Below are 25,804 nucleotides of genomic sequence, written 5' to 3'. Positions count from 1 at the left end.
CAAACTCAAGCAGTACTTAAGGTACTGTATGAATTTTGTGCTTAAATTGCATGACTTCTGCAAGAGTTTCAAAGAGTTAGTGCCAGGGTATCGCTGAGGAAGTACTGGAAGACAAAGCTTGAAGTGTTCACCGAGCTGGTGATGACTTGTAGGACCTGTCACAGGTGTGGAGAGAATATTTTGAAGTTTCAGCCTATTCAAGTTGGTCATTGCCTAATGATAAAGAAAGCAGAAAAATGTCTCCTTTCTCCAGTTAAGATATGGCTAATTCTGAGGTAGACAGAAATTTTACCCAACTTAATATACTGAATGCATATTTTAGTTTTAAATGAAAAACAAAACCAAACAAGCCCCACAGACTAAAATATTCTGATAAGCTTTTTAACAATGATTATTAAATATGGTAAGTATGCATAGGGATTTTTACTAATGATCCATCCTGCAGCTGCTTGTGTATTGACTGGATTTTGATTTGAAATGTGTATTTCTAGTTCTAGAACATCCATTTTGATCCAGATATAACTAATTTATGGTAAATGCAAAAAAAAAAATAAATACAAGACATATTTACTAGATAATATAAAAATAAGAATCATAAAATATTCAATAACTTTCAGGGTGCATTTAAAGGTCTGTCTTTCTGATGAGACAGTTTATGCCAAATGTAGTCTAAACTATATTTTAGTTGCAAATCAGCATGTTAGTCATGATCACCAGCCAGTCAGAATCAGCCTAAATTTGGGAGGAGAAAAAAAAGTGTAATTTTAATAATTACAGTTGGGTAGTGCTATTCAAATAAAAAAATACTGAAACAGATGATTTAAAGCAGGGCATTTTGTCTGTTAAAATTGGTGCCTGTGCTGACCCACCCTAAGCCATGACCTAATTTCTCTTGTTTTTCTGATGCCCTATTTTTGTTGTTGGGTTACTGTGCCTCTAATCCCTGCTTGTTACTTCTGTTGCAGTTTCATGAGGCAGGATAAGATAACCTGGCTGCTCCTGGGAGCAAGAAGTCTGCTCCTTCCTTTCCCTGGGCTTTGTTTTTTTCTGGTTTTGTACTTCAGTTCAGTAGCTAGTATGAGTCCTCTGGGAACTACTTCAGCTCACTAACACATCTCACACACAAAAGTGAATCCTGCTACTTGGTTAAGGAAATGAATCATCTCAGAGGTCCAGCAAGCAATAAAATTGATGCACAGAAGAGAACAGGCCTTTTTTGGCAAGACAGAAAAAAGAGTAAAGAGTTTCCCCCACCACCCCTTCCCTTTTCCACAGCAGCTAGATGTTAAATTGGATCAGCTGTTCATGAAACTACAGCCTTGGTACTATGGTATTGTTGCTTCTCTTGAATACAGACACTGCTGTTAAAGTAGCTGGGGAATGCTCATATATTCTTCTTGGGAATAAAGGAGTTTAACTCTGTCTCAGGAAAATAGTTGCACTAGAACAATACATTTTTTTTAAGGCTTACGCTTGACTTCTTGTCCCATACTTTCTTATGGCTGCAAAAAAAGTATATTTTAAGTATGGTAGAAACTAGAAGTGTGTTTTAAAATGCAACCATTTTAGTTACTACAAGACACGTTTTTTCAGGTTGAAGATGAATACAGAGTGTTCCAAGAAGAAGCCAAGAAACAAATTGAGGATCTCAATGTAACTCTAGAAAAACTTCGAACAGAACTAGATGAAAAAGAGACTGAAAGAAGTGATATGAAAGAAACTATCTTTGAGTTGGAGGATGAAGTAGAGCAGCATCGTGCTGTGAAGCTTCATGACAACCTCATCATATCTGATCTGGAGAGTAAGTGTTACAAGTTTCTCTTGTGAGAGAAATGATAATTTAAGAACACTGTGATTGTGGAAATATTTTCACGTGTCTTCTGTATGTCTGAATTCAAATCAGACAGGGCTTTGCAGAACCCTTATACAGTAAGGGTCAAAAATCAAGCTGGCTTTGTTTTTCCAGTCCGAGGAGTAGCTGGTGTGGGAATTAAAACCTGTGAACTGAGAATAAGTATGAAAACTGATAATGATGTTTTCAGGTTGTTTTTCAAAGTAAAAGAACATTGTAATTACAGACTTAGCAGTGTGCTACTTGTACATTTTTAAGACTGGATGATTGATCTAGTGTTTTGGTGGTGGTTTTTTGAAGAACTCTTTTGAGTGCCCAAATATCAGGAGTTCCCAGGTAGCTTGAGCATGTGTATAAGTAATCATTATTCCCACCTGGAGAAAGGTGTTTTTAGTCAGAGCTGAGTTGGCAATATGGATGTGTTCTATATCTCTTTCTGTGTAGATTTGCTCAAGTCCTGAAGCTGCTCTGTGAACCTAGCAATGAATGTGACAAACTTCAAGAAAGTTGTAATAAAATTTTGTCTGTTGACTTTTGCCACCATACAAGAAATGCTTAGGGCTTATAATGACATTCATTGTAACGTCATTACTGTGTGATCATCTAGCTGTCTGTGCCTTAGATCTTTCTCTGTTCTCCAAGGTGTGCGGAGACATTCCTACCACAGGCTGGAATTCTGCAATTAGTCTCCATCTAAATAAGAACTTGGGCAACTGTACCCTGGCAAGCTGTCTTTACACAGTGCTACATACAGCGTATCTGCTGCTCTTCCATGGCATACAAAGATTAAACAACATAGGAACAAAACCAAAGCATGATCGCTTTTTAACAGCAAGGGAAATATTCATAGAAAGGAATTAAATTGGTCTGCTCTCAAGAACAAGTAGTGTTTTAAGCAAGCTAAATTGCTTATGCAACTGAAACTTAAGTGTGTTCAGACATGTGGCTGTCAGCTTGGTTTCCCTAAGCAACATTTCTTTGTCTGGAAAGGCAGTCACTGTTTCTTTTTACAAAATTGTGTGTAAGCTTTTTATTCTGCTTTTTTTTTTTTTTTTTCCCTTTTTGTTTCTCTTTCTGTACCAAAACCAAAGACACACATTTACTCGGGAGCAGAAGCTCAGGCACATGGTCAGTGGCTCTGGGTTTGTTGAAGTCGTTTTTGTAGCAAAGACTTAAAAAGGTTGAACACTTTTCTACTTGCATTGTTTTGTCCATTAGCTGAAATGCATTCTTACAGGAAACAGCACTGTAGGCAAGTAAACATTTAGATATCTGCCTTGCGATACCTGGTTACAAGGCAGCTCTAGTTTTCAGATGCTTTATTGGATGTACAAACCAGCTGGCAGGTGTTTCACTGAAACTGGCAAAATTCCAGACAGATAAATTCCTGCCCAGGCAGAGGTTTTCATCAGAAGTTGTGACAGTTTTTGTTACTCATCACTTCTGACATAGTCTGGAAACTTTAACTGTACTAGCTGTTGGCCTGGTGTGATCCTTTAGGGAAGAAAGCTGGATTTTACCTCTAGGCAGAAAGGATAGTGGCATCTAGTGGCGGTAAGGAGGAATGGCACCCAAAAAATAGCGTGAACTTTGAAAAACACTTTTTTTTGGTGGCCGCTTCGAAACACTGTTCATTATGGATTCGTATTTAAACCTCATGCAGGTGTTTGTTGGTGGTAGCTTCTAAGTAGTGACAGCAAAGAACAGCATCTCTGTTCTTTGTGAACACAAAATCTGTGACTTGTGCTAGTACATACAACATCTAAAAGGCAGAATTCTAAAAATCTGTATTAAAGGACAGAAAAGCACATGTTGGTAGTAGAAGTTCTCTTATGCTGATCAGACTTTTGGTCATTCTGGTGTTCTGACAGCCAAATGTATAATGTCTGTGCTTTTAAGTGTGGAGAATTTAGTGTAGGTTTAGGTATTATAAAGCACTAATTAGAAGAATGGTGTTTTTTCAGCCTGAATAATCAAGTATTGTAAAGAACCATAAAGGTTTTCTTTAGTGAACTTTTATTTTAGATTTTAATATATAAGGAAATCTAACCCATGCCTAAGGAGAGAATTTGCTGAATGGCAAAGTTATTGAGTGAAAGAAAGGGATACCAAGACACCTGAGTAAATGACAAGTATAAGTGATGGAAAATTATCACTTAAAGAATTAGTAAAAGGCATACTTTACAGTTAGGAGAAGGGTGCTTCATAGAGGAGGTGATGAGTGTTCATTCAATTTTATTGATTAATCAGTCCTAAATAGTAATGTAGGAATATGAAATGTTCTAGCACTGGTAATTGGGGCATGCTTCATTGTGGGCTCTCTAAACCAGGAAGAAGTACAACAAACACACTTATGAGCCTTTTTCACAGTCATCTGAATGTTGAGCTGTCACATTTTAGCTGTTAATATGTTTGCCTGTAAAAACTGGGATCTCTTTGATGTGGACAGTAGGATGTAAATTGCACTGATTAAACTGTAGGTGCTGGAGTGGAGGTGAGGGGCTGGGAGAGGGAGCGCTGGCTGGAAGTGCAGGAGAGGCGAGCGTTGCACTAGGTGGCGTGATGCCTCTGGGTTTCGTGTCTCTGCGGAAAAACTGCAGTCAGGTAGCCAAGCTGTCACATTAGTCACGTTGGATGAAAAAAGAAACCTATTGTTCTTCAAAACAGTTAATAAGAGTTTGTGGGGGATTTTTTTTTCAGAGAACTTTGTCTCCTGATTTGCAGAAAGTTGCTATTTGTAGGTTAGATTATCAGTTGTCAGATGGTTCTTCTGAAGCCTGAAAATATTCATTGCATGTTCACTGAGCACAAGGTACATGTGCTAAAAACATCAGTTCTCTTAGTCTGTAACTATTTAAGTCAGTACATTTTTTGGACAAGGGTAGGTGAGCAAGAAAGTTGATTTATCTATTGTTGAGTGAAGAAATGGTTCTTATATGGAGTTGACAGTTTTTAATTCTGCTATATCTCATTTTGAAGAGGATCTTGACAGCAGTTGCAAAACTGAATTTCTACATTACCATATTTAGGCCTTTTCTACCCTAGTGTTGGAAAAGACAATTGATGCTCATTTCCTAGTTCTTAGGTTGGGGGGGGTGCTAATGTTGGACCTTTTAAAAATTCAGCTTTCTTCCTATATTAGACATATTATCTGACACTGATGGGCTCAAGAGCAAGACTGATGTGCAAATGGCATGAGCTTTGGCATATTTCTAACTAGTGCCTGTTCTCTGTATAAAGAAACTATGATTCTTAAGTGAACTGTGATGCTGGTGCTACTCTGTAGATGAGATTGTACTGACATAGCTACTTCTATGCTAACAAAACTTGAAATGCTGTCCTATATAAGGCCAACCAATGGAACTAATGCAAAAACTGTGAGAATGCCCATTGTAGATTTGCCCGGGTCATGTTTACTTGCATTCGTGTTGCTTATCAGGAATGACAGGAATATTGTAAATGTTTTTTCCATTTTTTCGCCTTCTTTTTTTTCCCCCCCAAGACTTCTGAAATTAATCAGTTGATCTTTGATACTTAATTTTTATTTTGTAGTGATAAATTCTAATGGCTGATTACAATTAATAAGAGTTCCAGATACAGAATACAGTGATACTGTTTCTCTGGCAGCCGTACAAAATTCAGATGACACCTTAGTTTTTTCCTCCCACCTCCAGCCCTAGTTGCAATGTTTTTCTTCATCATTTGCAGTATGTTTTTCCCATAATTTATTTTCCTACATTTTAAAAAGCAAGGCCTTGTTAAACTGTGATTTAAATCAGTATCATTTGGTAAAATGTGGACATAATGGGATCCTGCAGTAAAACACAAGCAGCTGCTGAGCTGCCAGTTTTGATTAGCCTGTTCATTCATCAGAACGGTCTCCTTGCTCTTCACATACCCTAAACAATAGTTACTTTTACTTTTATCTCATTCCTCTTTCTTGTCTATGCTCCTTAAATGGAGACCTGATAATGGTAGAAGAAAAGTACCTGTCCTACAAATTACAGCACATACAAGTGGAAAGGTTTAGTGTGTGCTAGAGAAGAATCGTGGAGGTTGTAAGGATGCAGAAAGGAAGGATACTGCAAAAGCAGCAGCTCTGAGGGGAGTAGCTGCCTGTGTACTCAGTTTGACTACTTGAATTTTCAGGCTGTAATTGGTGACGTAATGTGAAGAATAGAGTTCAGACTGTCAGAGATGAAATTGCTTATCTTAGTCTTAATTTCTCACTGTGTTTCAAATGCAGTTGCAATTTGGTAGGGTTTTTTTGGGGTTTTTGTTTGTTTGTTTGTTTTGTTTTCAAACCTCCTGGATGAATTGAGGGATAAGACTGTTTCCAACAACTGCTGTGAAGTGCTCTGTATTGTTTATAGTAACTGCAGAATATTCAGACCATTGTGTTTTACTTCAAAGCATAAATATACTAAAACTTAATGGTGCGTTTCATATCTCACAAGAGCTAAAAACAATGGCATTACACAAGCTTTAATTCTGGATGCATTTATAGTTTCTGGTTTGTGGTTATTTTTAGATGAACTGTAGCTTGATTTTAGTAGTAGAACAGATTTTGTTTTTTAAAAACATATTTTCTTTGAACTTTAAATTTAGAGAATATGGTCATTTTGTTTCAGAATGCTACTGGAAGCTCTTTAGGGCATGTTGACTCGCTGTCACTGTTGAAAATTATCTAATTTGCAGTTGGGTTTTTAGCAAGTGCTTAAAGGAAAATAGGATGGGGAGAGGGAGTGACGTTTATAACTTAGCACTGAGATGTCAGCTTTAGGTCCGATTTTAATTCAAACAAAATGTGTATAGAGACAAGCTAAAAATTGGAGGGCTTTGCTTAAATACCAGGGTAGCATGACATTGGAGTGGCCTGCTGTTAGGCTTATCTTCAAAGCTTAAAGATCAGTTGGATGTATCTTAAAATGTGCAGTCTTATAGTGAGTTGATAAATACGGAAGTAGCTGTCTAATTTTAGTGTTTCAAATTTTCCAAGCCTGAAAGATTTTCATGTTTTCAGGAAAACTGTGGTTTATATAATTCTTACAAAAAAAAAATTAGCTGTGGCATTAACAGCCATTTGGGACAGTAGAGGCAAGACTCAAGAATTTCTCCTGGTGAAGAAACCAAAAGGGTTTCTATAGCTGAAAAATTGAAATGAGCATAGTTAAGGCTGCTGAATGTACACAGCAGCATAGAATGGTTAGGATTGGAAGGGACCTTAAAGATCATAACAGTTTCAACAGTTTCAACCTAACATCTGATTTAAACATTTTTAAAATGCTTGCTATTTTCTATTTGGCCTGCCATAGCCTCATTTTTATTGTTAAGAAAAGCCCTTTGGCAAAAAAACAGGAGTACTGAAGATACAGACTTACTTGGGAGGGCATTGCTAGGTATTGGTAGAAGAACAGAATAAACTGGTTTAATGGTTTTCTTGAGTCCTGATACCAAATCAAAGTAGTGGAAAGTGTTTTCATGTTGAAAATGAGAGCCACAAAACTTTACTATATCAGTCTGTATGAACATACATACCTATCTTTTGACTATTCAAACATTTCTTATGAAGTTAGATTTGACAAGGTTTTGTATTTTGAACAGTTTGAATGTATTGGGCACCTTTCATCTTTTTTGTGAAAAGAGCATTGCTACAATACAGGAAAAATGTTTCCAGCAGGTCTTGGAACAATGAACCTGAACAAAAAAAAGGCATTCAATCAAGTGATCCATCATTTTTATAATTTGAAAATTGCTACATGATGCTGTATAAACCATCCTACAATCCAAGGATCAGTGAAGGGCCATGCTAATTAGAAATCTATGCTGTGCTTTTCTTCATTAGTTGCTTAGTTGTAAGAAAGGAGTAATCAATCACATTGTCGTTGTGTATTGAATAAAGAAGCAAATGAATAATTGCAGTAGCCAGTCTCTCAGGTGCCACGTGAGGAGCTGGTGGCCATCAAGCTGTATATCCTTTTGTGTGACTGCTGACAGATTTAGAGGACCATCTCTTTCATAACATAATCTTATCGACAGTTTGTCCCTTTGCTGTAAATATAGCTTGCTTTGACTTCAAATAGTGGCTTGAGAGACAAGAATGTAGGGTTCTTGAAGACAGGAGTGGAATTTTATCCCTGTTGAGGGCATGGCTCTGAGCGTTACATCAGCTGCTTTGTGGCAGGGAGTAAATTGTGAATCAAAAGGCTTCATGTAGCTGTAGCTTATGTTTGAAGAGATAAAACCCCCAGACATCCATGTTCTAAGGATCCTTCCATGTTAAATTACCTAGCTGGTTTATTTGTTCTTTGTTATTGCTTTGTCATTTTAATATTGTGAAGGATAGAAAGGAGACTGGGATTTGTGTAAGAATTGAATTTGCTTATGCTGTTCCCCTCACCAGTCATAGAGAAGTTGTACCTGTTGACACTTTCTGGAAAATTACTTCTCCTCATAATATTTTTCTCCAGATGGCTTTGGTTACAAAAAATACATTTTCTGAGTAAGTTTTGAAAAGCGTTTGCAAGGTTTTGTGTGTTTTTTTCAGTTACTCTTTTTAAAGTAAATAGATCACTGATTAAGATCTTACAGAGAATTTGACTTTCTTTCCAGATACAGTTAAAAAACTTCAGGACCAAAAGCATGACATGGAAAGAGAGATAAAGAATCTCCACAGGAGACTCCGGGTAGGTTAAAACCTAAAAACTCAATAAACTGTGAACTTGGAAAGTCATAAGACCTGCATATGTAATTGTGAAAAGATAATATTATTGGATGTAATACCATTAAAATAATTATTTCTGAGAGATGGGCATCATATAGATAAATATTTATTAACCTACAGACACTAAAGAATTCTGAAACATTCTCAGTGTCACAAAGATACGGCATTGGGCGTAGGAGAAAATGTTCCTGTGTCTTCTAAAGCATAGTTTAATTTTGTAATTCCCCTCCCCTCCACTTTGAACATTTTCTTTGTTTCTAGAAAAGAAATTCATGACCTTGGAAGTCTAATTATTTCCAGCAAAACTTCTTCAGTTTAACCTGTAAGTTAGGTTGTATCTAATGCCAGAGATGAGTGCCTTTGCCACTCCTGTAACAGCATAGGGAAACTATGAATAATAAAGGTAACTTTTATTTTTAGATTCAGAATTCTTGCTGCTGCTTTCAATTTAGTGTTTTATTTATTTATAGGAGGAGTCAGCAGAATGGCGTCAGTTCCAGGCTGATCTACAGACTGCAGTGGTTATAGCAAATGATATCAAGTCTGAGGCCCAGGAAGAGATAGGAGACCTGAAGCGTAGATTACATGAAGCTCAGGAGAAAAATGAGAAGCTCACTAAAGAGCTGGAAGAAATCAAGTCACGCAAGTATGCAAAGACAGTAGGGATATTGCTTCTTTTGTAGGGGGGTAGAACTTTGGAAATCCAGTATCTTATCTATTACTGAGACTCCGGAAGTTCATGAATCCTCTCACTGTGGCTATCTGTATTTCCACAGTGCAGGCTTTCAGGGGTCAAAATAACTTTAAGAACAGTATTTGTTTCTTTATACTATATGTTTCATCCATCCAGAAATATTCAGCTTGCAAAACCAGGTTAAGTGGGGGATTTTTCCCATTTAACAGCTGAGCATTTTCCTCAGTGTGGAAAAACAAGGAGCGTTGGCCTTTCTGTGCCATCATTAGTATTTCTTATTAGTAGCCAAAGCTTTTGGTATGGTTAAAATACAACTGGATTTTTACCTGAGAAGAAACCCTCATCTAATTCTGCATATATCCTGTACTGTTTTCTTTCCACTGATAATTGTTTCTGGGAATAGAGATGCTTTGGTATAAAGATATTTTTGGTAGAACAGTTCAAACTATAACGTATTATGACTTGAATTAGGTGCTACAGTTATTTAGAAACTGAGTTATACATCCTTCAGAAGTATTAAAGTCCTCATATCCATAGAACAGGAACATCTTGGACAGCATCATTTGAATCTGACTATATTGTCTCTAGGGATTGAATATATCTATGTATAGCTTACAATTACAGTAATGATGTTTGTATTACATATTGTGTATATATTAAACAATAAACAATTTTTTTCATGTGGATGGGCATTTTATAGTATACATTACACTTAACCCAGCATCCAGTAGGATATGAAATAATACAGGCTGTGGAACTTGTGTAAAAATGGTAGGAAAAGTAGACTGGTTACACTGAAAATGGAAAATTATCTGGGTGGATGACTGGTGGGCATAAGGCATCTTATCTGAAGTAAGATCACCAGACTAAGACATATGAACAGTTCTTACTAATACATCTCAGCCAGAATTGTAATTGTTCAGTTACTGCTTGCAGGTGAACCTCTGAGGTTACAGGTGCACTTTTGAACGTAGAACTGGCTTGCTGAGTCCATATTATCCACAGGCATTCTTTGACTTATTGATGCACTGCAGAAAAGAGGCAACTGAATCAGATTCCTTGGAAGTGATACTGGTATTGTATTAGAGAGAAGGTGTTAGGAAAGTCTGAAGCAAAAAAATTAGTCAACATTTAATTATTCCAGACTGTAGAAAATAATGTTACTTCAAACAATTCTTGTGACCCTGAATATAATAACTACCATAACTGTTCTGTACTAAAAATCAAAGTAGTTCTTTTGTTAAACTGATTCAAATGCTGCCTGAAGATGTATGCCAGAAATGTGTTCTTACCTCCTTAGTAAATTGTTTTCTATTTATGCAGGTGGAAAAAAAAAATCTGCCCTCTGAGATTGTTATTTTCATGAGAAATAGTGAAATTCTTAAGGCTCAATTTTTTTCCATCCATGCTTACATGTGTGTGTGGGAGAGATATGAGCAGGAGTTAAGCTCTAAATCAAGTATTGATTTGATAGACTTCACCTGGTGCTGAAGTTCTCTTGCTAACAAATAGTAGGAACTTACAGTGATAATTTAGGTTGGTAATCTATTTCTAACTTACAGTGGAAAGAAAACTAGGTTAATGTAATGGCCAATTTGGACCATAGATTTTAATTTGGCTTCAAATTTGCCTTGATTTTTTAAGACTTTGCATGTTAAAATGTTATTTAAACACCTTAAATGGGATGCATGTTGATTTCAGGCAGGAAGAGGAACGTGGTCGAGTGTACAATTACATGAATGCTGTCGAAAGAGACTTGGCAGCTCTGAGACAAGGAATGGGCCTGAGTCGCAGATCATCCACCTCCTCAGAGCCAACTCCTACAGTAAAAACACTCATCAAGTCATTTGACAGTGCCTCCCAAGGTAATTATTTTCAACCAGTGTCATAGCTGTACCAAGGTATGATTTTTGCATATGTTGGCTGGGACACTTCTAATGGCTTAGGTAATGCAAAGGTAAATTATTTAACTGTACTGTCATGACCTGTAAGTGATGGCTGAAACAAACCAACCTAAACTAGACTGCACAACAGATTGCTTGCTGTGGGTATGTGCAAGCATCCTTTCCTTGTCTTTATTTTCATTGTTGCGTTGCCAATGACTCATATGCTAGATGCTTTGATTCAGTGCTCCTGTATATTAGAAATACATAAACACATATTACGCACATAATTATAGCTAGAAGCACAGCTGATTTCAGGATGACTATTAAAATGTGTACTTAATGTGCCAAATTAAGCATTCTGAAAGCTGTGTAATAGCTAGAGCTGAGTTTGTTTCTTTTTTAATGACTTACATTCTTATAACCAAAGTGCTGATGAAAATTAAAAATAAGGTCCAGCTAGTATCACCTATTAAAAGATAGAGGGAATATTTTCTAAAATGAAAGGGATCTCACTGTTGAGACAGAGTATTCACTGTAATTCTGATTGTGGAAACAGGTGCTGTTGTCCTTTTCTATAGACAAACAGAATAAAGAATCCAAATAATTACCTTGAAAGGAGAAGTGCTTGGGGTTTGGCTTTGTTTGCATGTAAGGCTATGGATTAAAATATTTCCCCTGTCAGGTCTTTGGGGTTTGAATTTCACTTATACTAATGTCGCTGTGAGTCTCTTATGTAAAAAGGCTTGGGCTGAAGTAGACTGTTTTACCAGAGAGACTTAAAGCACTGTACTGCGCATGGCAAATCTACTTTTAATTGCTTATAACCTGAAAATTGGTTAAGGTATAGAAGCATCTCAATATTATTTGGTGATTCTGTGCTTTCTATGCTTGTTCTCTTTCTTCATAGGCATTTACAGTTTTTTACTTTGCTAGTGTTAATTTAGAAGGTTTTTTTTCAATCTGCTGTTGGATAAAGGTGCTTTCCCGCCAGAGTTAAATGGTAAAATGATAAATCCCTTCTTCCTTCTTTTGAATCTTTTATTTCAAGCTAGTGTCTGCCTTATTCCTCAGCGTTCATGTCTAAACATGCTGTTAAATAATCAGATGACTGATTCACCAATTTAGTATTTATCTGTTTTCATACATTTCTATATTTGTTATTTGTTTAATCCCAGAATTTCAGGGGTATAATATCTAGTACCTGTGACCTTTGATTGGAAACCAGAAAGGAGAAGCAGGTGATACAGGTTATCTTTCTTGTCCTACTGGCAGACCCAGGAACCTGATACCATTTCTTTAATTATCTGAAGATCAGAGAACTAATGATGCCATCATTTACATCTGCCAGGGTAATAATATCCTTCACCTTAGCCTTGTCCACCCCCAGTAAACCTATGCTTTAACTGTGGGTGATATATTCAAGACAGAAAATGAATGTAATTACAGAGGAGTAAATGTGTAGGCATACATTTAAATGATTTTGCAGTCAGTTACTAATTGAAATTCTGAAAAATGTCATCTGGTATAACTAGTAATGTAAAGTACAAAGTGAGAGTTCGCTATAACAGCCAGTCTCCTGTTTCACTGCAAAACATGGTGGCTTCCTTTCTGTGTTTGTACTAGTTCCAAGCCCTGCTACTGCCACAATTCCTCGCACTCCCCTGAGTCCAAGTCCAATGAAAACTCCCCCAGCTGCTGCTGTATCCCCTATGCAGGTATGTGTTTTATGACTGCGCTTAATCCTTCTTTGTAAAGAAGAGCATGCGAAACTGCGAGTGGTAGTATACAAATATTGGGGAAATAATGATAAAATGTTGCCTTGAGGAAGTAGTTACGAAAATGTTCAGTCTAACAGGAGTGTTTCACTGAGAACAGTGCTGTAAATAGAAGATTTGGCATAATTTGGAAGTTCTTGTTAAATATTCCCAACCATCACTATCCTGTGCTACTGAGAATCATGGGAGGAAAACTTTATCTACATTCCTTAGTTTTAGAGTTGCTATTTGTCAATTTTTAGTCCTGCACCTGGCATGGAAACAGCAGTAATCCCCCTTTGGGCAACAGACTGAGATCTGCACAGAATCTGTCACCAATCGTCAGTATAAATGTATCCCATGTTGCATGTGCTTTCAATATCAGACCTGACCAGAGAGGAATGAAATAACTGTGAATTAATTGTCTTTGTTCATTTGTACTGACTGAAGTTTGTCAAGTTGGTGATTGTACTGTGTATTTTGTCCTGTCCCCTCTATAGCTTTGTCCATTTGTTCAGCTGCTAAAGGAGCTTACATGCACTAGGGTTGCATCATCAGCACTATCATGCTCAGCTTTATACATCACTGCTGGTTTTATTATCTCACTACCTGCATGAAGTGAGATTTGGCAAAAGCCAACAAGTTGCAGGACAAAGCAGATGGGACCAGATTCACAAAGAAAAAAAATCAAAGAACCTACTATACATTTTATTCCTTTAATATCAGTAATTCTCCTGTTGCTTTCAAGATATTGCTAATCAGAAGTACCAGAACTTAATTTTTGCTATAGGTCAGTGTAATGTTTTTGTAATAAATCCTCTCTGTGTGAACTGAGTAATTTACATCCATATAAGCTTTTAGGATACCTGAAACAGACTGACTGTTCTCCTGTGCTCAGACTAGTGCAGCTTTTATTAATTTGAGAGTGAATTCCATGAAACAAATAGATAGCCTCAAAACAGAGAAAAAATTAAATGTTTTTGTGAGAGCTGCTACTTCTGTGGCTCAGTCTCTCTTGACAGCAGTTTTCTAAAGTAGTTAAATGTGACAAGTTCTCTGACAGATGCTTTGTTCCTACTGATCTGTCTTTATATTTCTATTTATTTCTGTGCTCTTGTAGGAAGAGGCAGACTTAATCTCATGTTCTGAAAGGCTAGGCCAGAGCTTTGGCAGACAAAAGACTTTTTGATGAAGCCTAAGGCTTATTGCACTTTATTTACCTGTAAGTTAACCATGAACCAAAATAATCTTTTAGAATACTGCAAACCTGCTCAAGTTTACAGCTCTTTGATGTTCTTGATCTGCCAGAATTACTTGAATATTGAATTGAACTTCTGGTATAGAACCAAGTCATTAACAGCTGGATACTCATTAGTGGCAAACATTGCCTGAAAAACAAAGGGGAAGGCCTGTAAATGAAAACAGCTTCTATTGTCTTTTTAAAGATAGGTGGTTTTCTTGAAAGTATTTGTAATTATCCAGAAGGCAAATAGGTTTAGTGACCTCAATTATGTAAATTGATTTAAAGAATATTTCCTGTTCAACAGAGAAGGGGTTTCGGTTCAAAACCAATTTTCATTATCTTTTCTTTTTCTTTGTTATCATATTACTACCTTGGGGGTTTTGTGTTCTATTTAATTTTTCATCTGTTGTTTTTTGCTCTTTTGCAATTGAAAAGCAAGACTTTGCTAAGTCATCACTGTGTGAATTTTTCTTTACAGTAATATGTATATGTTTAAGGAGATACATTCTAGTAGACGTTTTTGTAACTGAAAACCAGCAAACAAACAAAACCCTTTCTGGCTTCAGGTCCAAGCCCACAGTGGAACATAGCTGTTATTTACTACAGCGCTTAACAATGCTGCAAAACAGTTTAGGAAGACAGGTATGAGGAGAATGCTCTTCAGACTATAAAAACAACCCTGCTAGGTTATCCCAAAGCTTAGCTGGTCTGGTATGCCTGAGAGTGACCAAAGCAGATGCCTAGGGAGGAATGTAAGGGCAAGAAAGCATGTCTGTTGTTTTCCCTAAGTACTTTTTTTCCCTGTTTCGTAGCTGGAGGACTCTCTGAAGTAAGCGTGGTTTCAGATTTACTAATCACCACTGAATGTTCTGCTTTGCTTTGAGCATATAAACTTTCAGACTTCAAGCAGCTTGGTGTCAAAGGTTTCCACATTTTCACTATTTAATATGTGAATAACAGTGTTTGTTCTGAAATTGCCATGTATGAGTACTGAAGTACATACTGAAGCACAAAGTGATGGGGATAGGGGTTGAAGGTCATGTTTGCTTCCATAGCCAATGAGAAACACAACAATTAAGAGTGAGAAGCAAAATACTTGTAGTTTAAGGGGCTAGTTCATCTTGCCATAGTTCCGTTTCAGATTTGAAGTGTGAGGTGTTTGTTCTCCATTGTCTCACTTGTGTGCTGGTTCCTTTTTTAGAGTTGTTACTCATCTTACACACAAAAAAATATAATCTGGAAAGTCGTAAGTAGTTAGCAGAAAGTTTATCTTCAAACTAGGAATGGCTGTGAGAAAGTAATTACTGGTTATCTTAGCGTCTTTATCTCTTACTGTAATTGCATTATACAAAAACTGCTGTGTGGAAACATTTAACTGTGACGTGTGAAGAAAATTTTTCACATCAAAGCTGGTTCATAAATTTTCCAGCATCTTCTGCTAGACTTCAATATAGGATGGACAAGAGGATCACAGATTGCAGGGCATCTTAAGTAATTTCTATGCGATGTGTAGCCTCCATGAGTAGCCTCAAAAGCATGTGATTCCTCCAAACTTTTGATCCTTTTATTTAGTGCTGAGGAGTTTGAATGCTAGTGTAGAGGACAAATGTTATTTAGCAGCTGATTGAGTTTTAGAATTTATTTCTAGTTGAAGGAGAATAGGTATTTATAAAGGGATTGGTAGAATCCATACTTGTTCAGTTGCATCTCAGGTGTGGTTTGTTTTGTAGGTGAAATGAGGAATGGCTAATCTGCAAATTCACCAAAAACTCAGTCAAGCAGAAGAGTTTTTAACATTTGTATGTTTCAGGGAAAATTATTCTCCGAGAGACTTGTGCTTTACTACCAGATGGATGATGCCCAGTGGAACTAGATAAGCATTATTTGGTTCATTTTCCTCTAATTTGCAGTGTTGCAATGTTACTACTGGTAGTTGTAAGATATGTAATAACGAACTAGCAGTAGTGAAAGTAAGCTCTGTCTGCCATGTCAACAGGATCAAAAAGGCAAACAGCTTGTTTTATAACAGGGAGACAAGACAAGACCTGTACACAGCAAGTTATCAGTTGAGCAGTACGACCACTTTCTGACAATATCCGTAAAGGATGTTTGTTTTCAAGTGATATCTAGAAACTGATCTGAGTGATAAAGATACACGGCTGGCCAGCACTGTGCCTGCTCTGTTGTACACACCTTTGAGTCCTGGCTAAAGTTCTGTACTGCCTCATCTTTGTAATGACAATCCCAAAGCTAACCAAAATGAAATCTTTTTCTTTTAGTCTCATTATTTACCTGCTGTTTCCTTGAGGAGTTGGAACAAAATGGCTCTCACTTTGGTACAGGCCTTGTCCTTTATTCAAAATCCCAAGTGGGTAAAGTGAACTTTAAAGATATAATGCTAGTTTGAAATACCAGCTCCTATGGGAAGCTGTTGTAGACACTTCTGTACATGGCTCACAATCCAGTCACTTTAACCTGCACATTTATAGATATATAAAGTGAGGAAATTCTTCATGCTATATGTTGGCAGTTGTTTTCTTGATTTGATTTCTAGCACAAAAGCATAACTCTAGTTCGACTGTATATAATGAATAAGTAGTCCTGTAATCCTGCTTGTGCTACATGATGCTGCAAAGTGTATACTACTAACATTTTTTAGTCACAATTTTGAATTTGTCTGTCTTGCCTACATGATTCGGTGTGAGAAACATCTGACCTTTATTATCTAATGAAGATAAGGCTTATTTAAACGTCTCATTTAATCCTTGAGCAGATGGAAAGCAGAAAGAGTTTTCAGGATAAACAAATTACTGAGCTGATTTTGGTTAAATATTGGAACCTAATAAAAAGGACAGGGCATGAATGTACTGTAATTTGCAATAGGCTCTTCCCAGATGGTCTTCCCAGAGTCTTCAGCAAGTGCCTATGAGTTTCAGTAACTGCAAGGGTAATTACTGCATTGTACAGTTAATTTGTGTGACACAAATGCTTATTTCAGTGCTATCCAGTGGTTATTAAATTTCTTTGTGAAAGATGTAACACATCTATGATCAGGTCCTTGCACTTTAAGCTGCCAGAAGCCATGCATTGCTAAGTATTTTACATAAAACTTGAGAAGACAAAATTCAATTTGTAGCCTGTTTAGAGCAGAACAGAAATTAAAGTGACCTGGGAAAGAAAAAATAATTATATTTGTATTTTCTTACATATTTGGCAAATACTTCACAAAATGTCTCTCTTCAGTTGTTCAACAGAGCATCTCAAATACGTGGTAATGAAAGCTGTTTATGTTCTAATCAGTAAAATAATAGTAAATAGTAAAAATAACTTCAAAAATAGTTTTTTCACCAGGGTTTTTCTTAGCAGAGGGGACTTTGGTGTACACCCAACACACCATTATCCTAATTTTCCAGGAAAAGGCACAAAGTAAAGGTCTAAGTAACACAAACGGCTGCATTATAGGGGGTTGTATTAGTTTGAACATACCAGGTTTAACTAGAACAGGTTTGCACAAATGAAACATAAATGAAGGCGAAAATTAACACAAAAACTACAAGAGAATTTGCAACCTTAATTTGCAACATTGGTTTGAAGAACAGGTTTCAGTTTAAAAAAGTAAATGTTACTATGTCAATGCACAGTGAGTATATGGCAAAAGCAACTGGTAAAGAGGACACATCCTTATTTACTAAGTTATTTTTAAAGGTTCCTTTATTATTCTAGGTCTTTTAATTCACTAATAATGACATACCTGATTTCTGAAACTGATTCTGCAATTCCATATTTGCTTTTTTACCTTCAAATCATGTTTAACACAAGTATTTTTCAATTTCAGAGGCATTCTATAAGTGGACCAATCTCAGCTTCAAAACCCCTTGCTACGCTGACAGACAAAAGACCAAGCTATGCTGAAATACCTGTTCAAGGTATTTATCCAAGTTCATTCCAACTTTGCTCCTAACAATGCTTTTAATATTTAAATTAAATTTAATATTATTTAATATTTTAATATTTATTTTATATTTAATAATTATATTTATATCTAAAGCATTATTCTATTATGCTTTTTAGTATCAAAATATTTTCATAGAATATCTCACATTCAGGTTGTTATTTGTGTTTCATCACACATGGTGGCATATCATAAAGATGCTTTTATGAATTTTCAACAAAGCCATGATTGCATGCTGATAACTCAGCATCATTCTGACAGTTTTTAATGTGTGCATAAACTGAAATCACTTGCAAAATCAAGATAAGGTGATTTCAGGGACATGTCTTGCAGCTGTCTCCCAGTTATTAAAAATACACACTTTGGGGTTACATTATGCATTGTGTGGTTGTGGGTTTTGGGTTTGGGTTTTCTTTCCCCCAGGAATGAAACAAGGATGATGGTTGGCATTGCATGTGAATAACGAAGTATAAACTTATTAAGTATTGAATCTTCACGAGCCAGATGAAGAATTGAATGGAATTGAGTGTTGGTTTATCTGTTTCCCAATATTTCCCTGTTCTGCAAACTTTGTTTTGTCTCTCATAACACTGTTCACAATGTGCTCTTCCTGTGAGAATGAATGGCTATCATCTGTTGGGTGCAGCTCTCTGATTTATGCCTGCTTTAGGGGTGGGTTTTTTTGTGTAGATGTTTCTCAAGATAATCCCCATATGACTCCAGGCTGAACATTTCCTCTCAGTTTGGTATTCGCGGGGTCTGATGCTTTCTAAAGGGTTGGGTGTTTTGGTTTTGGCTTTTTTTTTTTTTTTTTTGTAGCACTTCGTAATAGTCTGTATGTGCCAGATTTCCTCTTGCTTTTGTTAAATGCATTTTGAGGTTATTTGTACAATGCAGCTGGAGGTTTAATTTTAGAAACTTGGATATTTTTAGGAATATTGAAATGCCTTTCCAAGAAGATAGTTTAGGGTTCTTTAACTGTTACAGAGTTCATGGGTAGATATCAGCTTAGACAAAACGAGTGGTGTGCTTTACATAGTAGCTATGTTTCCATTATAGTCAGTTAATGGCAGGAGCAGGACTGCATTCCAGTACACTCTGCCAGACAGAATTTCTGTTTACAACAGTATATATTTTTAAAGCATCTTTATATCAAGGTATTTTGTAGCTTTTTATGTCACATTTTCAACTATTGAACGGGGTTTCACTATTTTTTAATCCTCATTCTTCATTTTTATGAGGTTTTTTTGTATTTAGATTACTGCCTTCCAAGTGTTTCTACATAGGAGTATGTAGACTTTTTGTTTACAATCTGAAGGTTTTATTTGAAGGAATATTTCTTCAATAATAGGAAATCTTTGATTTAATGCTACAGAAATGAATTTTGTTATAGTTTGGTTTTACTTACTGGCAATAGGCAGAACTCGTCTTTCCCTACAGTATTTAAAGGTATCTTTTAGACTCCAGTGCTTGCAGGAAAAGAAATAAGAAAAGAACGTGATTTTATTTAAGAAATAAAAAACTCCAATACCCCCAAACCAACTTTCAACAAACCAGAGGGAAAAGAGCCACGTGGGGGACAATCTTCATTGGCATATTAAATACTTTTGGCTGTGTACTAAATGGGGATTCCTTGCTCAGCCTTTTGGTTTAGCAATTAATTTTTCATAGACCAGGGCAAGTGGATTATTAAGAGGCCTTAGGGAAAAAGGATTAAGAAAGGATGCATTCATAGGGAGCTTCATTGGTAATAAGCAAATTTAAGCCTTCTCTTTCATACAGATATAATCAGTTACTTTCAGTAAAAGAGCCAAACTCGGGCACTGGTAGACAGTATTAATGACTCATACCTAAATGTCTTCAATTTAGCTGGAGTCTTTGTTAATGCTGTTTTCTTCTTCTTTGTCCAGAACATTTGCTGAGAACATCCTCTACCAGCAGGCCAGCATCTTTGCCAAGAGTACCTGCTATGGAAAGTGCCAAATCTATTTCTGGTAATATCACGTTTTTTAGATGAGTAGTAAAATTAGGAACTCTTATTTCAAAATATACTTGCAGATCTACTTTACTTTGTCAAGAGAGAGCTTTGGTCTTCAGACTATCAAGCTCTTGTCAAGAAAACTCTATTTGAGTGTATGGAATAGCTTATTTTTCAGTGTTCAAGTTTTTGATTGAAGTATTTGAGGAAAGAAACTAATGTCCACTGGTAAAATAATATGTTGGTTTATTGCTTCAGGTGGAACTGAAGAGAATTTTAATTGCTCATCTAGTTTACTTATTGTTGCATATACAGACGTCCACCAACATACCAGATGTATACATGCGTGTATGAATCATGCATGTAACTATTGACTTCTGTGTCATCTTTCCTTGTATTACAGACAGTTTAGGTGTACAAGGTATATGTGAGGAAAGAAACTGTTCCTGACTGTTGCTTTTCTTTGCTTGAATGTAGGATTATTTTTTAACTGAGTGAGGCAAAGAAGCATGTTACCCTTCTCCAATTAGGCCATTCTGGTTTTATTTGTGGAAAGAATTATTGCCAATGGCTTAAAATAGGAGGATTGTTCTTTCTAGGTAACAGCTATGTCAGTCTACATTATCTCATGTATATAAATGGTTTGCATATTACTTAGCAAAAAATGGACCTATTGCAGTGAATCATTTTAAAATAGTCCATTTTGTGACTGGCATCATCCACCAATATCCTTCAGTATTACTCAGAGTGGTTGCTGCAAATTTGATGTTAACTTTGGGTTTTTAAAATACAGACTTGCTAATTAGAAGTTTATGTACAGTGTTAGTTTACTATCAAACTGGCATCTTGGTATCAGCAGGGACTTCTAAAAACAGATCTGTAGGATTTATAGCACAAATAGTGTGATACTGTGAAAATGATACTTTTTAAGAACTAGGCAGAAGTAACTGGAGAGAAATACTTTTTAAAAACACCTGTATTTGTGCAAATGGTTTCAAGAAGAAAATGCCTTTAAAATAATTTTGACTTGTCCTAAAAATGTGTCCTAAAAAAAAAAAAATCCACCCAAAAGTGTTTCTTCTCCATCTTCTTGTGTCTGGTATCCATAAATTAATTGCTTGCCCTAAGTCATTAGAAAATAAATCTCTCAGATATACACACACACATACATATATAGAGAATTGTGTTTTGATTTGCCCAAGTATAAACAGTGGTGACTATTTAGGCATAAAAGACAAACCTCATACTTTTAGCTGGAAACTCTTCCATGTAGAAAAAATACAACCTTTCCAAAATCCATTTTGCAGAGTGTAATGCTTGTGCTTTCATACAAAAGAAATCTTGTTCGTTCTTTGAAATGAAGCAAGCTCTGTAGAATGTGGCTGTGTAGCCTCAGGTCAACCTTTGATATGCTCATGGATGATGTTTAATTAATGTCCAGAGCATCACATACATGCCAGTTCCTGATTAAAATGAAGTGGAAATAGCTCAGCTATCCTCTCTCAACTGTTTTGCTTTGGGGTTTCTTTTTTTTAACTAGATGAAGCTTAGTAACATAAACACATGGACTAGAGAAAATCAAATAGTTTGGTGTTAAAATTCCTTCTTATTCATAAAAGCCTTCAAATGGAATTAGCAATATTCCATTAAGATACATTCATCAGATTGTCTTTGCTTCAAGACACAGGCCTGCTCATAAATGTTGGTAGCTCCATCTAAACCCTTGGTATTTCTGAAGTGAAAAGTACCCAGAAAAAATGTTGAAGTGTAGTATTGGGTATAGGTTTCTATGCATCATTTCTGAACTAAGGCTTGTCAGAGAGTGAGAATATGTTTGCAAGTTTTAACATTTGCAGATGATAAATCTATGGGCATTTTCCCACTTAGTCTCTCGAAGAAGTAGTGAAGAGATCAAGCGGGATATCAGTGCACCTGATGGAGCATCTCCAGCATCTCTCATGGCAATGGGTACCACCTCACCACAACTGTCACTCTCATCTTCTCCTACAGCATCAGTCACCCCTACAACCAGAAGTCGAATAAGGTAAGAACCGCTTTTTGTGGTGAACTGAAATGTGTTAATTTCACAGCTATCTCTCTGCATAGATGTAGTATATAATATTGGCACTAGGACTGCAGACTTTACTGCCATCCCTACAATAATGATCTTTGGTAATCTTTGAGAGCTTCAGAAGGTGTTTTCTGCAGCTCAATACGTGTTTTAAAATTTAGACCAGAAGTTAGGCGTTATAGAGCTTCTGAGTTTAATTCCAAAACTTTATGCTGCACTAGAAAACCAAGGTAAGGCGTGTCACTTATCAGTTCAAAAATACCCTGAGGCCAAATTCAAGAAATGAGCTTACAGCGTGTTGAACAAATTTTTCAGAGTGGTGTGAACCCAGGGAGACCACATGATAAACCTTACCTCTTGTAATCACAGCTGAAGACAGCAAGTAGCATGATTAGGTCTCAATTCCAGACACTAGAAACACTAATCTTCTAAATAGCCATGAGTGAGTGGCTCTGGTTTATTTTTCTCACAGATGAAATCATAACGCAAGTCTAAGTAACAAATGGCCAGGCAACCCCTTTTCATTAATAAGATAAAAAGATACATCTGTGATAAATTTAAAACTTTTCCTATCTGTAGTCTTATCAGTCAAAGGACTTCAAAGTCGTTAAGCCTCCCTGTTGTGCAAGTGACGTATGTAGTTAGCCCTGCTTCGTAGATAGGGAAACTGGCAGACAAAAGTTAAATTACTTTCTCAAGACCATTTCACACAGAGCTTCCTGACAAAGCTTGTGTATAGCAGAAATATTAAACCCTTAATGTTCTGAGACATTTGCAATATGCAATAATTAGATTATACAATTGTAAAGTTATTTACAGCTGTGCATGCTGTTGAAAACAATTTCTCTGAAATGAGCTGAGACATGTCTCAGTGCTGCTTTCTTTTCACTGGGCACAAATTGAATTGAGTTTGGATCTGTGGCTACTTCACCAGCAGCAATTAATCTTGTGTGGTAGCACCTAAATTTAGGCCGAGTATGTCTATAAATGGAAAAAAAAAGACTAAACTACCTGTATATGATGCTGAACTGATAATGTATAAAATCATGTTGATGGCAGTCTGCAGACTGTAAGAAATAGTATGGCATTTCATGGCAAAATTGTACAGTTATAATTATGATATTGTTACTAAGCTGCTCAACATTGGCTGCCGTCCTAAGCACTGCAAGAAGCCTTAGCAGAGGAATCTGCAGCAGTGGGTGTGCAGTGATGCCCACACACTCTATGTAACCGTTCTTAGAACGTCTCTGCTGGACTTTGATGTGTTATGTGATCTTCTCTTTCTTCCCCCCTGCCTTTTTCTGAAAGATGCTGTAAATTAAACAGTTATTGCAATAGTTCACTAAAACAAATGCTTGCAGTTTACTGTTCCCTGTTCTACTTGAAATGTCATTGGCTCTTTGATTTGGAATACAGTTGACCTAATACGCTAACTTGTAAGATTTATATGTCAAACCATTTCTCATTATCTCCATGCAACTTACATTAATTTATTTTTCTCAGCAGTGTTTTCATAACTGTGAGAACCTGATATAAACCATGTGCTCTTACTGGAATTTGAGAACAGGCTGTACAGCTCTGTCATGTCTAAACAATATGTTTAGCATAAAGAGAGGGAGCTTTTAATTTAGATTCTCCTGTGTTGTACCCAGTCTCTGTTCTAAAGTTCTCAAAGTGTTGGATAATCTTCATTGCAGATTTAATATGGGATCTCATTGTTATTTTTTTTCAATCACCAATGAAAAAAATACACATTTGGGTTGTTGAAAAATATACTGGTTTAAGAACTGAAGTACAGAATTTCTTGAAGCATTATTCTAGCTGTGTGGTAGATATAGTAACCTATGCGGATAAGTTATTTCACATTTAAAATACACAATTAGCAACTTCCTTGTCATGTTAACTCTCTCTGAGATTAGCAGTTAGGTTTGAAGGCTCATGCTGCTATCTTACATGCTGAAAGGCACTTACTGTTTCCTGTTTATTGTTCCGCTGTGCATACATTTTCATGAATGTTTCAAATGTTATCTCTAAGCAACTTTGAGATGTTGCCATCTGTATTTCAGAGAAGAAAGCTAAACAAATTGCAATACATATACTTAAGACTAGTGCCTCATAATGTTTTGTTGTATGTTGGTACATGTTCTCTTCCTTTATGCATAGTAACAGATGCTGATAAGTGAAACAGTCTCTGGTGTTCTGCTAGCAGCACACATGCATGAAGAAATCCACATTCCGTGGATGCTTTCTTTTTCTTTAGCAGGACCCAGAGAATTGCTGCCTCTAAATCTACAGCAGAGAATCCACTGAATAGGCTATGTATTTCCACCTTCCGGCCATCTTTCCAGTCGCCAAGTGGGTTGTAAAGAACAAAGAGTTGAAGATTTAAGACTGAATGTGTATACTCTATATGTTCTTTTGGAAATAGTCAAAAGGAGTAGCATAGGGTATCATCTTTGTGGATGTTGTGAGATTCTCGCTTACATCTGCGTAGAGCTCTTTAGGAGATGGCAGGAAGTCTTTGCAGTATGGATTCACTGATGGCTGTCTCATTTGAATTTTCCAAATGGAACTTATTAAAAATAAGGACAAATGCTGGCACACTTTATGCCCTGTAACTGAGCTTCATAGTGGTGTAATACCTAGGCTTTTTGTTAAAGACTGTTCAATAGAGTATAGTAATACTGAATCATGTGGCTGGGCCACTACAAAAGTATTAATTTTTATAATATGTATTTTTTTAATCTAAGCACTTATTTCTGAAGCGTGGTAAAGAGATGCTTATATTGTAAGATTTGTGTTAAAAATTGCCAAATCAGATATGATTGTTCTTTTCTTTCCCAGTTTTTCCTTAGAGAAAAAATTACTCAAGATAGCTTGACAGACTGGAAGTGAAATGAACTGATAGCTTTTATTGTGCTGGGATAGCAAATGGCAGATCAGCCTAGTCAGATCTCTCCCCTCTTTTTGGAGAACTCGAAATCCCAGGCAAATGTTGTGTTAATAACACCATGCTGCTAATATGCAAATTTGTTTCAAGGTGACATTTGTAGTCAGCCATAATATGCAAAAGAGATAGCATCAGTTTATTCTCTTTCTAAATACAAAATAAAGTCACTTGAGTCAGCTTAATGGTTCAAGCTGGAACTATGTTGTGGGATTTATTTTCTGGACTCCTAGAAAAAGTATCATTAGGGTTGAAACACCTAGGAAAAAATGTTTAAAGGAAAAAGAAACATAATTTGCTAGAGGATTACTCCAAAATAACTCTCAAGTCTGCAGGTATTCCAGTGTATTCTGGTTTTCAGTCAGTAGCGTACTCTGCTACTTTCACTGTGACAGTAATTTGTCCTTTTTTTTTTAAGCTTTTAGAATATATATTTCTGTTGCAAAAGATACGGTACAAGTTCTAAGTTGCACTTCTGCCTTGTTCCTAGGGAAGAGAGGAAAGATCCCTTGTCTGCCCTAGCAAGGGAATATGGAGGATCCAAGAGAAATGCCTTGCTGAAGTGGTGCCAGAAAAAAACAGAAGGGTATCAGGTAACTGTAGAGCTGTTTAATGTAGCATACTTGTAGCTGCAACACATTAGAATCTGCCAGTGGCATAAACCTGGCTGCTCCACAGTTGACTGCATAGATTGCAATGGCAC

At 36.4% G+C, this 25,804-nt stretch overlaps 1 protein-coding gene across 5 annotated transcripts in view; it reads left to right on the top strand.

The window, feature by feature from the left end:
* SPECC1L (sperm antigen with calponin homology and coiled-coil domains 1 like) overlaps nucleotides 1–25,804 on the top strand; it is a 64,842-nt gene that overhangs the window by 23,329 nt on the left and 15,709 nt on the right. For 2 of the 5 annotated variants that reach the window (XM_080628956.1, XM_080628955.1), the window contains exons 5-13: nucleotides 1,594–1,801; nucleotides 8,465–8,538; nucleotides 9,047–9,222; nucleotides 10,972–11,135; nucleotides 12,780–12,871; nucleotides 17,989–18,079; nucleotides 20,016–20,099; nucleotides 21,971–22,127; nucleotides 25,592–25,694. In XM_080628956.1, the coding sequence (XP_080485082.1) occupies nucleotides 1,594–1,801; nucleotides 8,465–8,538; nucleotides 9,047–9,222; nucleotides 10,972–11,135; nucleotides 12,780–12,871; nucleotides 17,989–18,079; nucleotides 20,016–20,099; nucleotides 21,971–22,127; nucleotides 25,592–25,694 (1,149 nt within the window). Of the gene's footprint in view, nucleotides 1–1,593; nucleotides 1,802–8,464; nucleotides 8,539–9,046; nucleotides 9,223–10,971; nucleotides 11,136–12,779; nucleotides 12,872–16,379; nucleotides 16,490–17,988; nucleotides 18,080–20,015; nucleotides 20,100–21,970; nucleotides 22,128–25,591; nucleotides 25,695–25,804 lie in introns of those variants that run through there. The other 3 variants (XM_080628957.1, XM_080628958.1, XM_080628959.1) reach the window with 3 other exon arrangements.

This window comes from Psittacula echo (assembly GCF_963264785.1).
Source record: "Psittacula echo genome assembly, chromosome: 13".
Lineage (NCBI taxonomy): Eukaryota > Metazoa > Chordata > Aves > Psittaciformes > Psittacidae > Psittacula > Psittacula echo.
The sequence above is the reverse complement of the archived record's forward strand: the minus strand, read 5'-3'. Positions and strand labels throughout refer to the sequence as shown.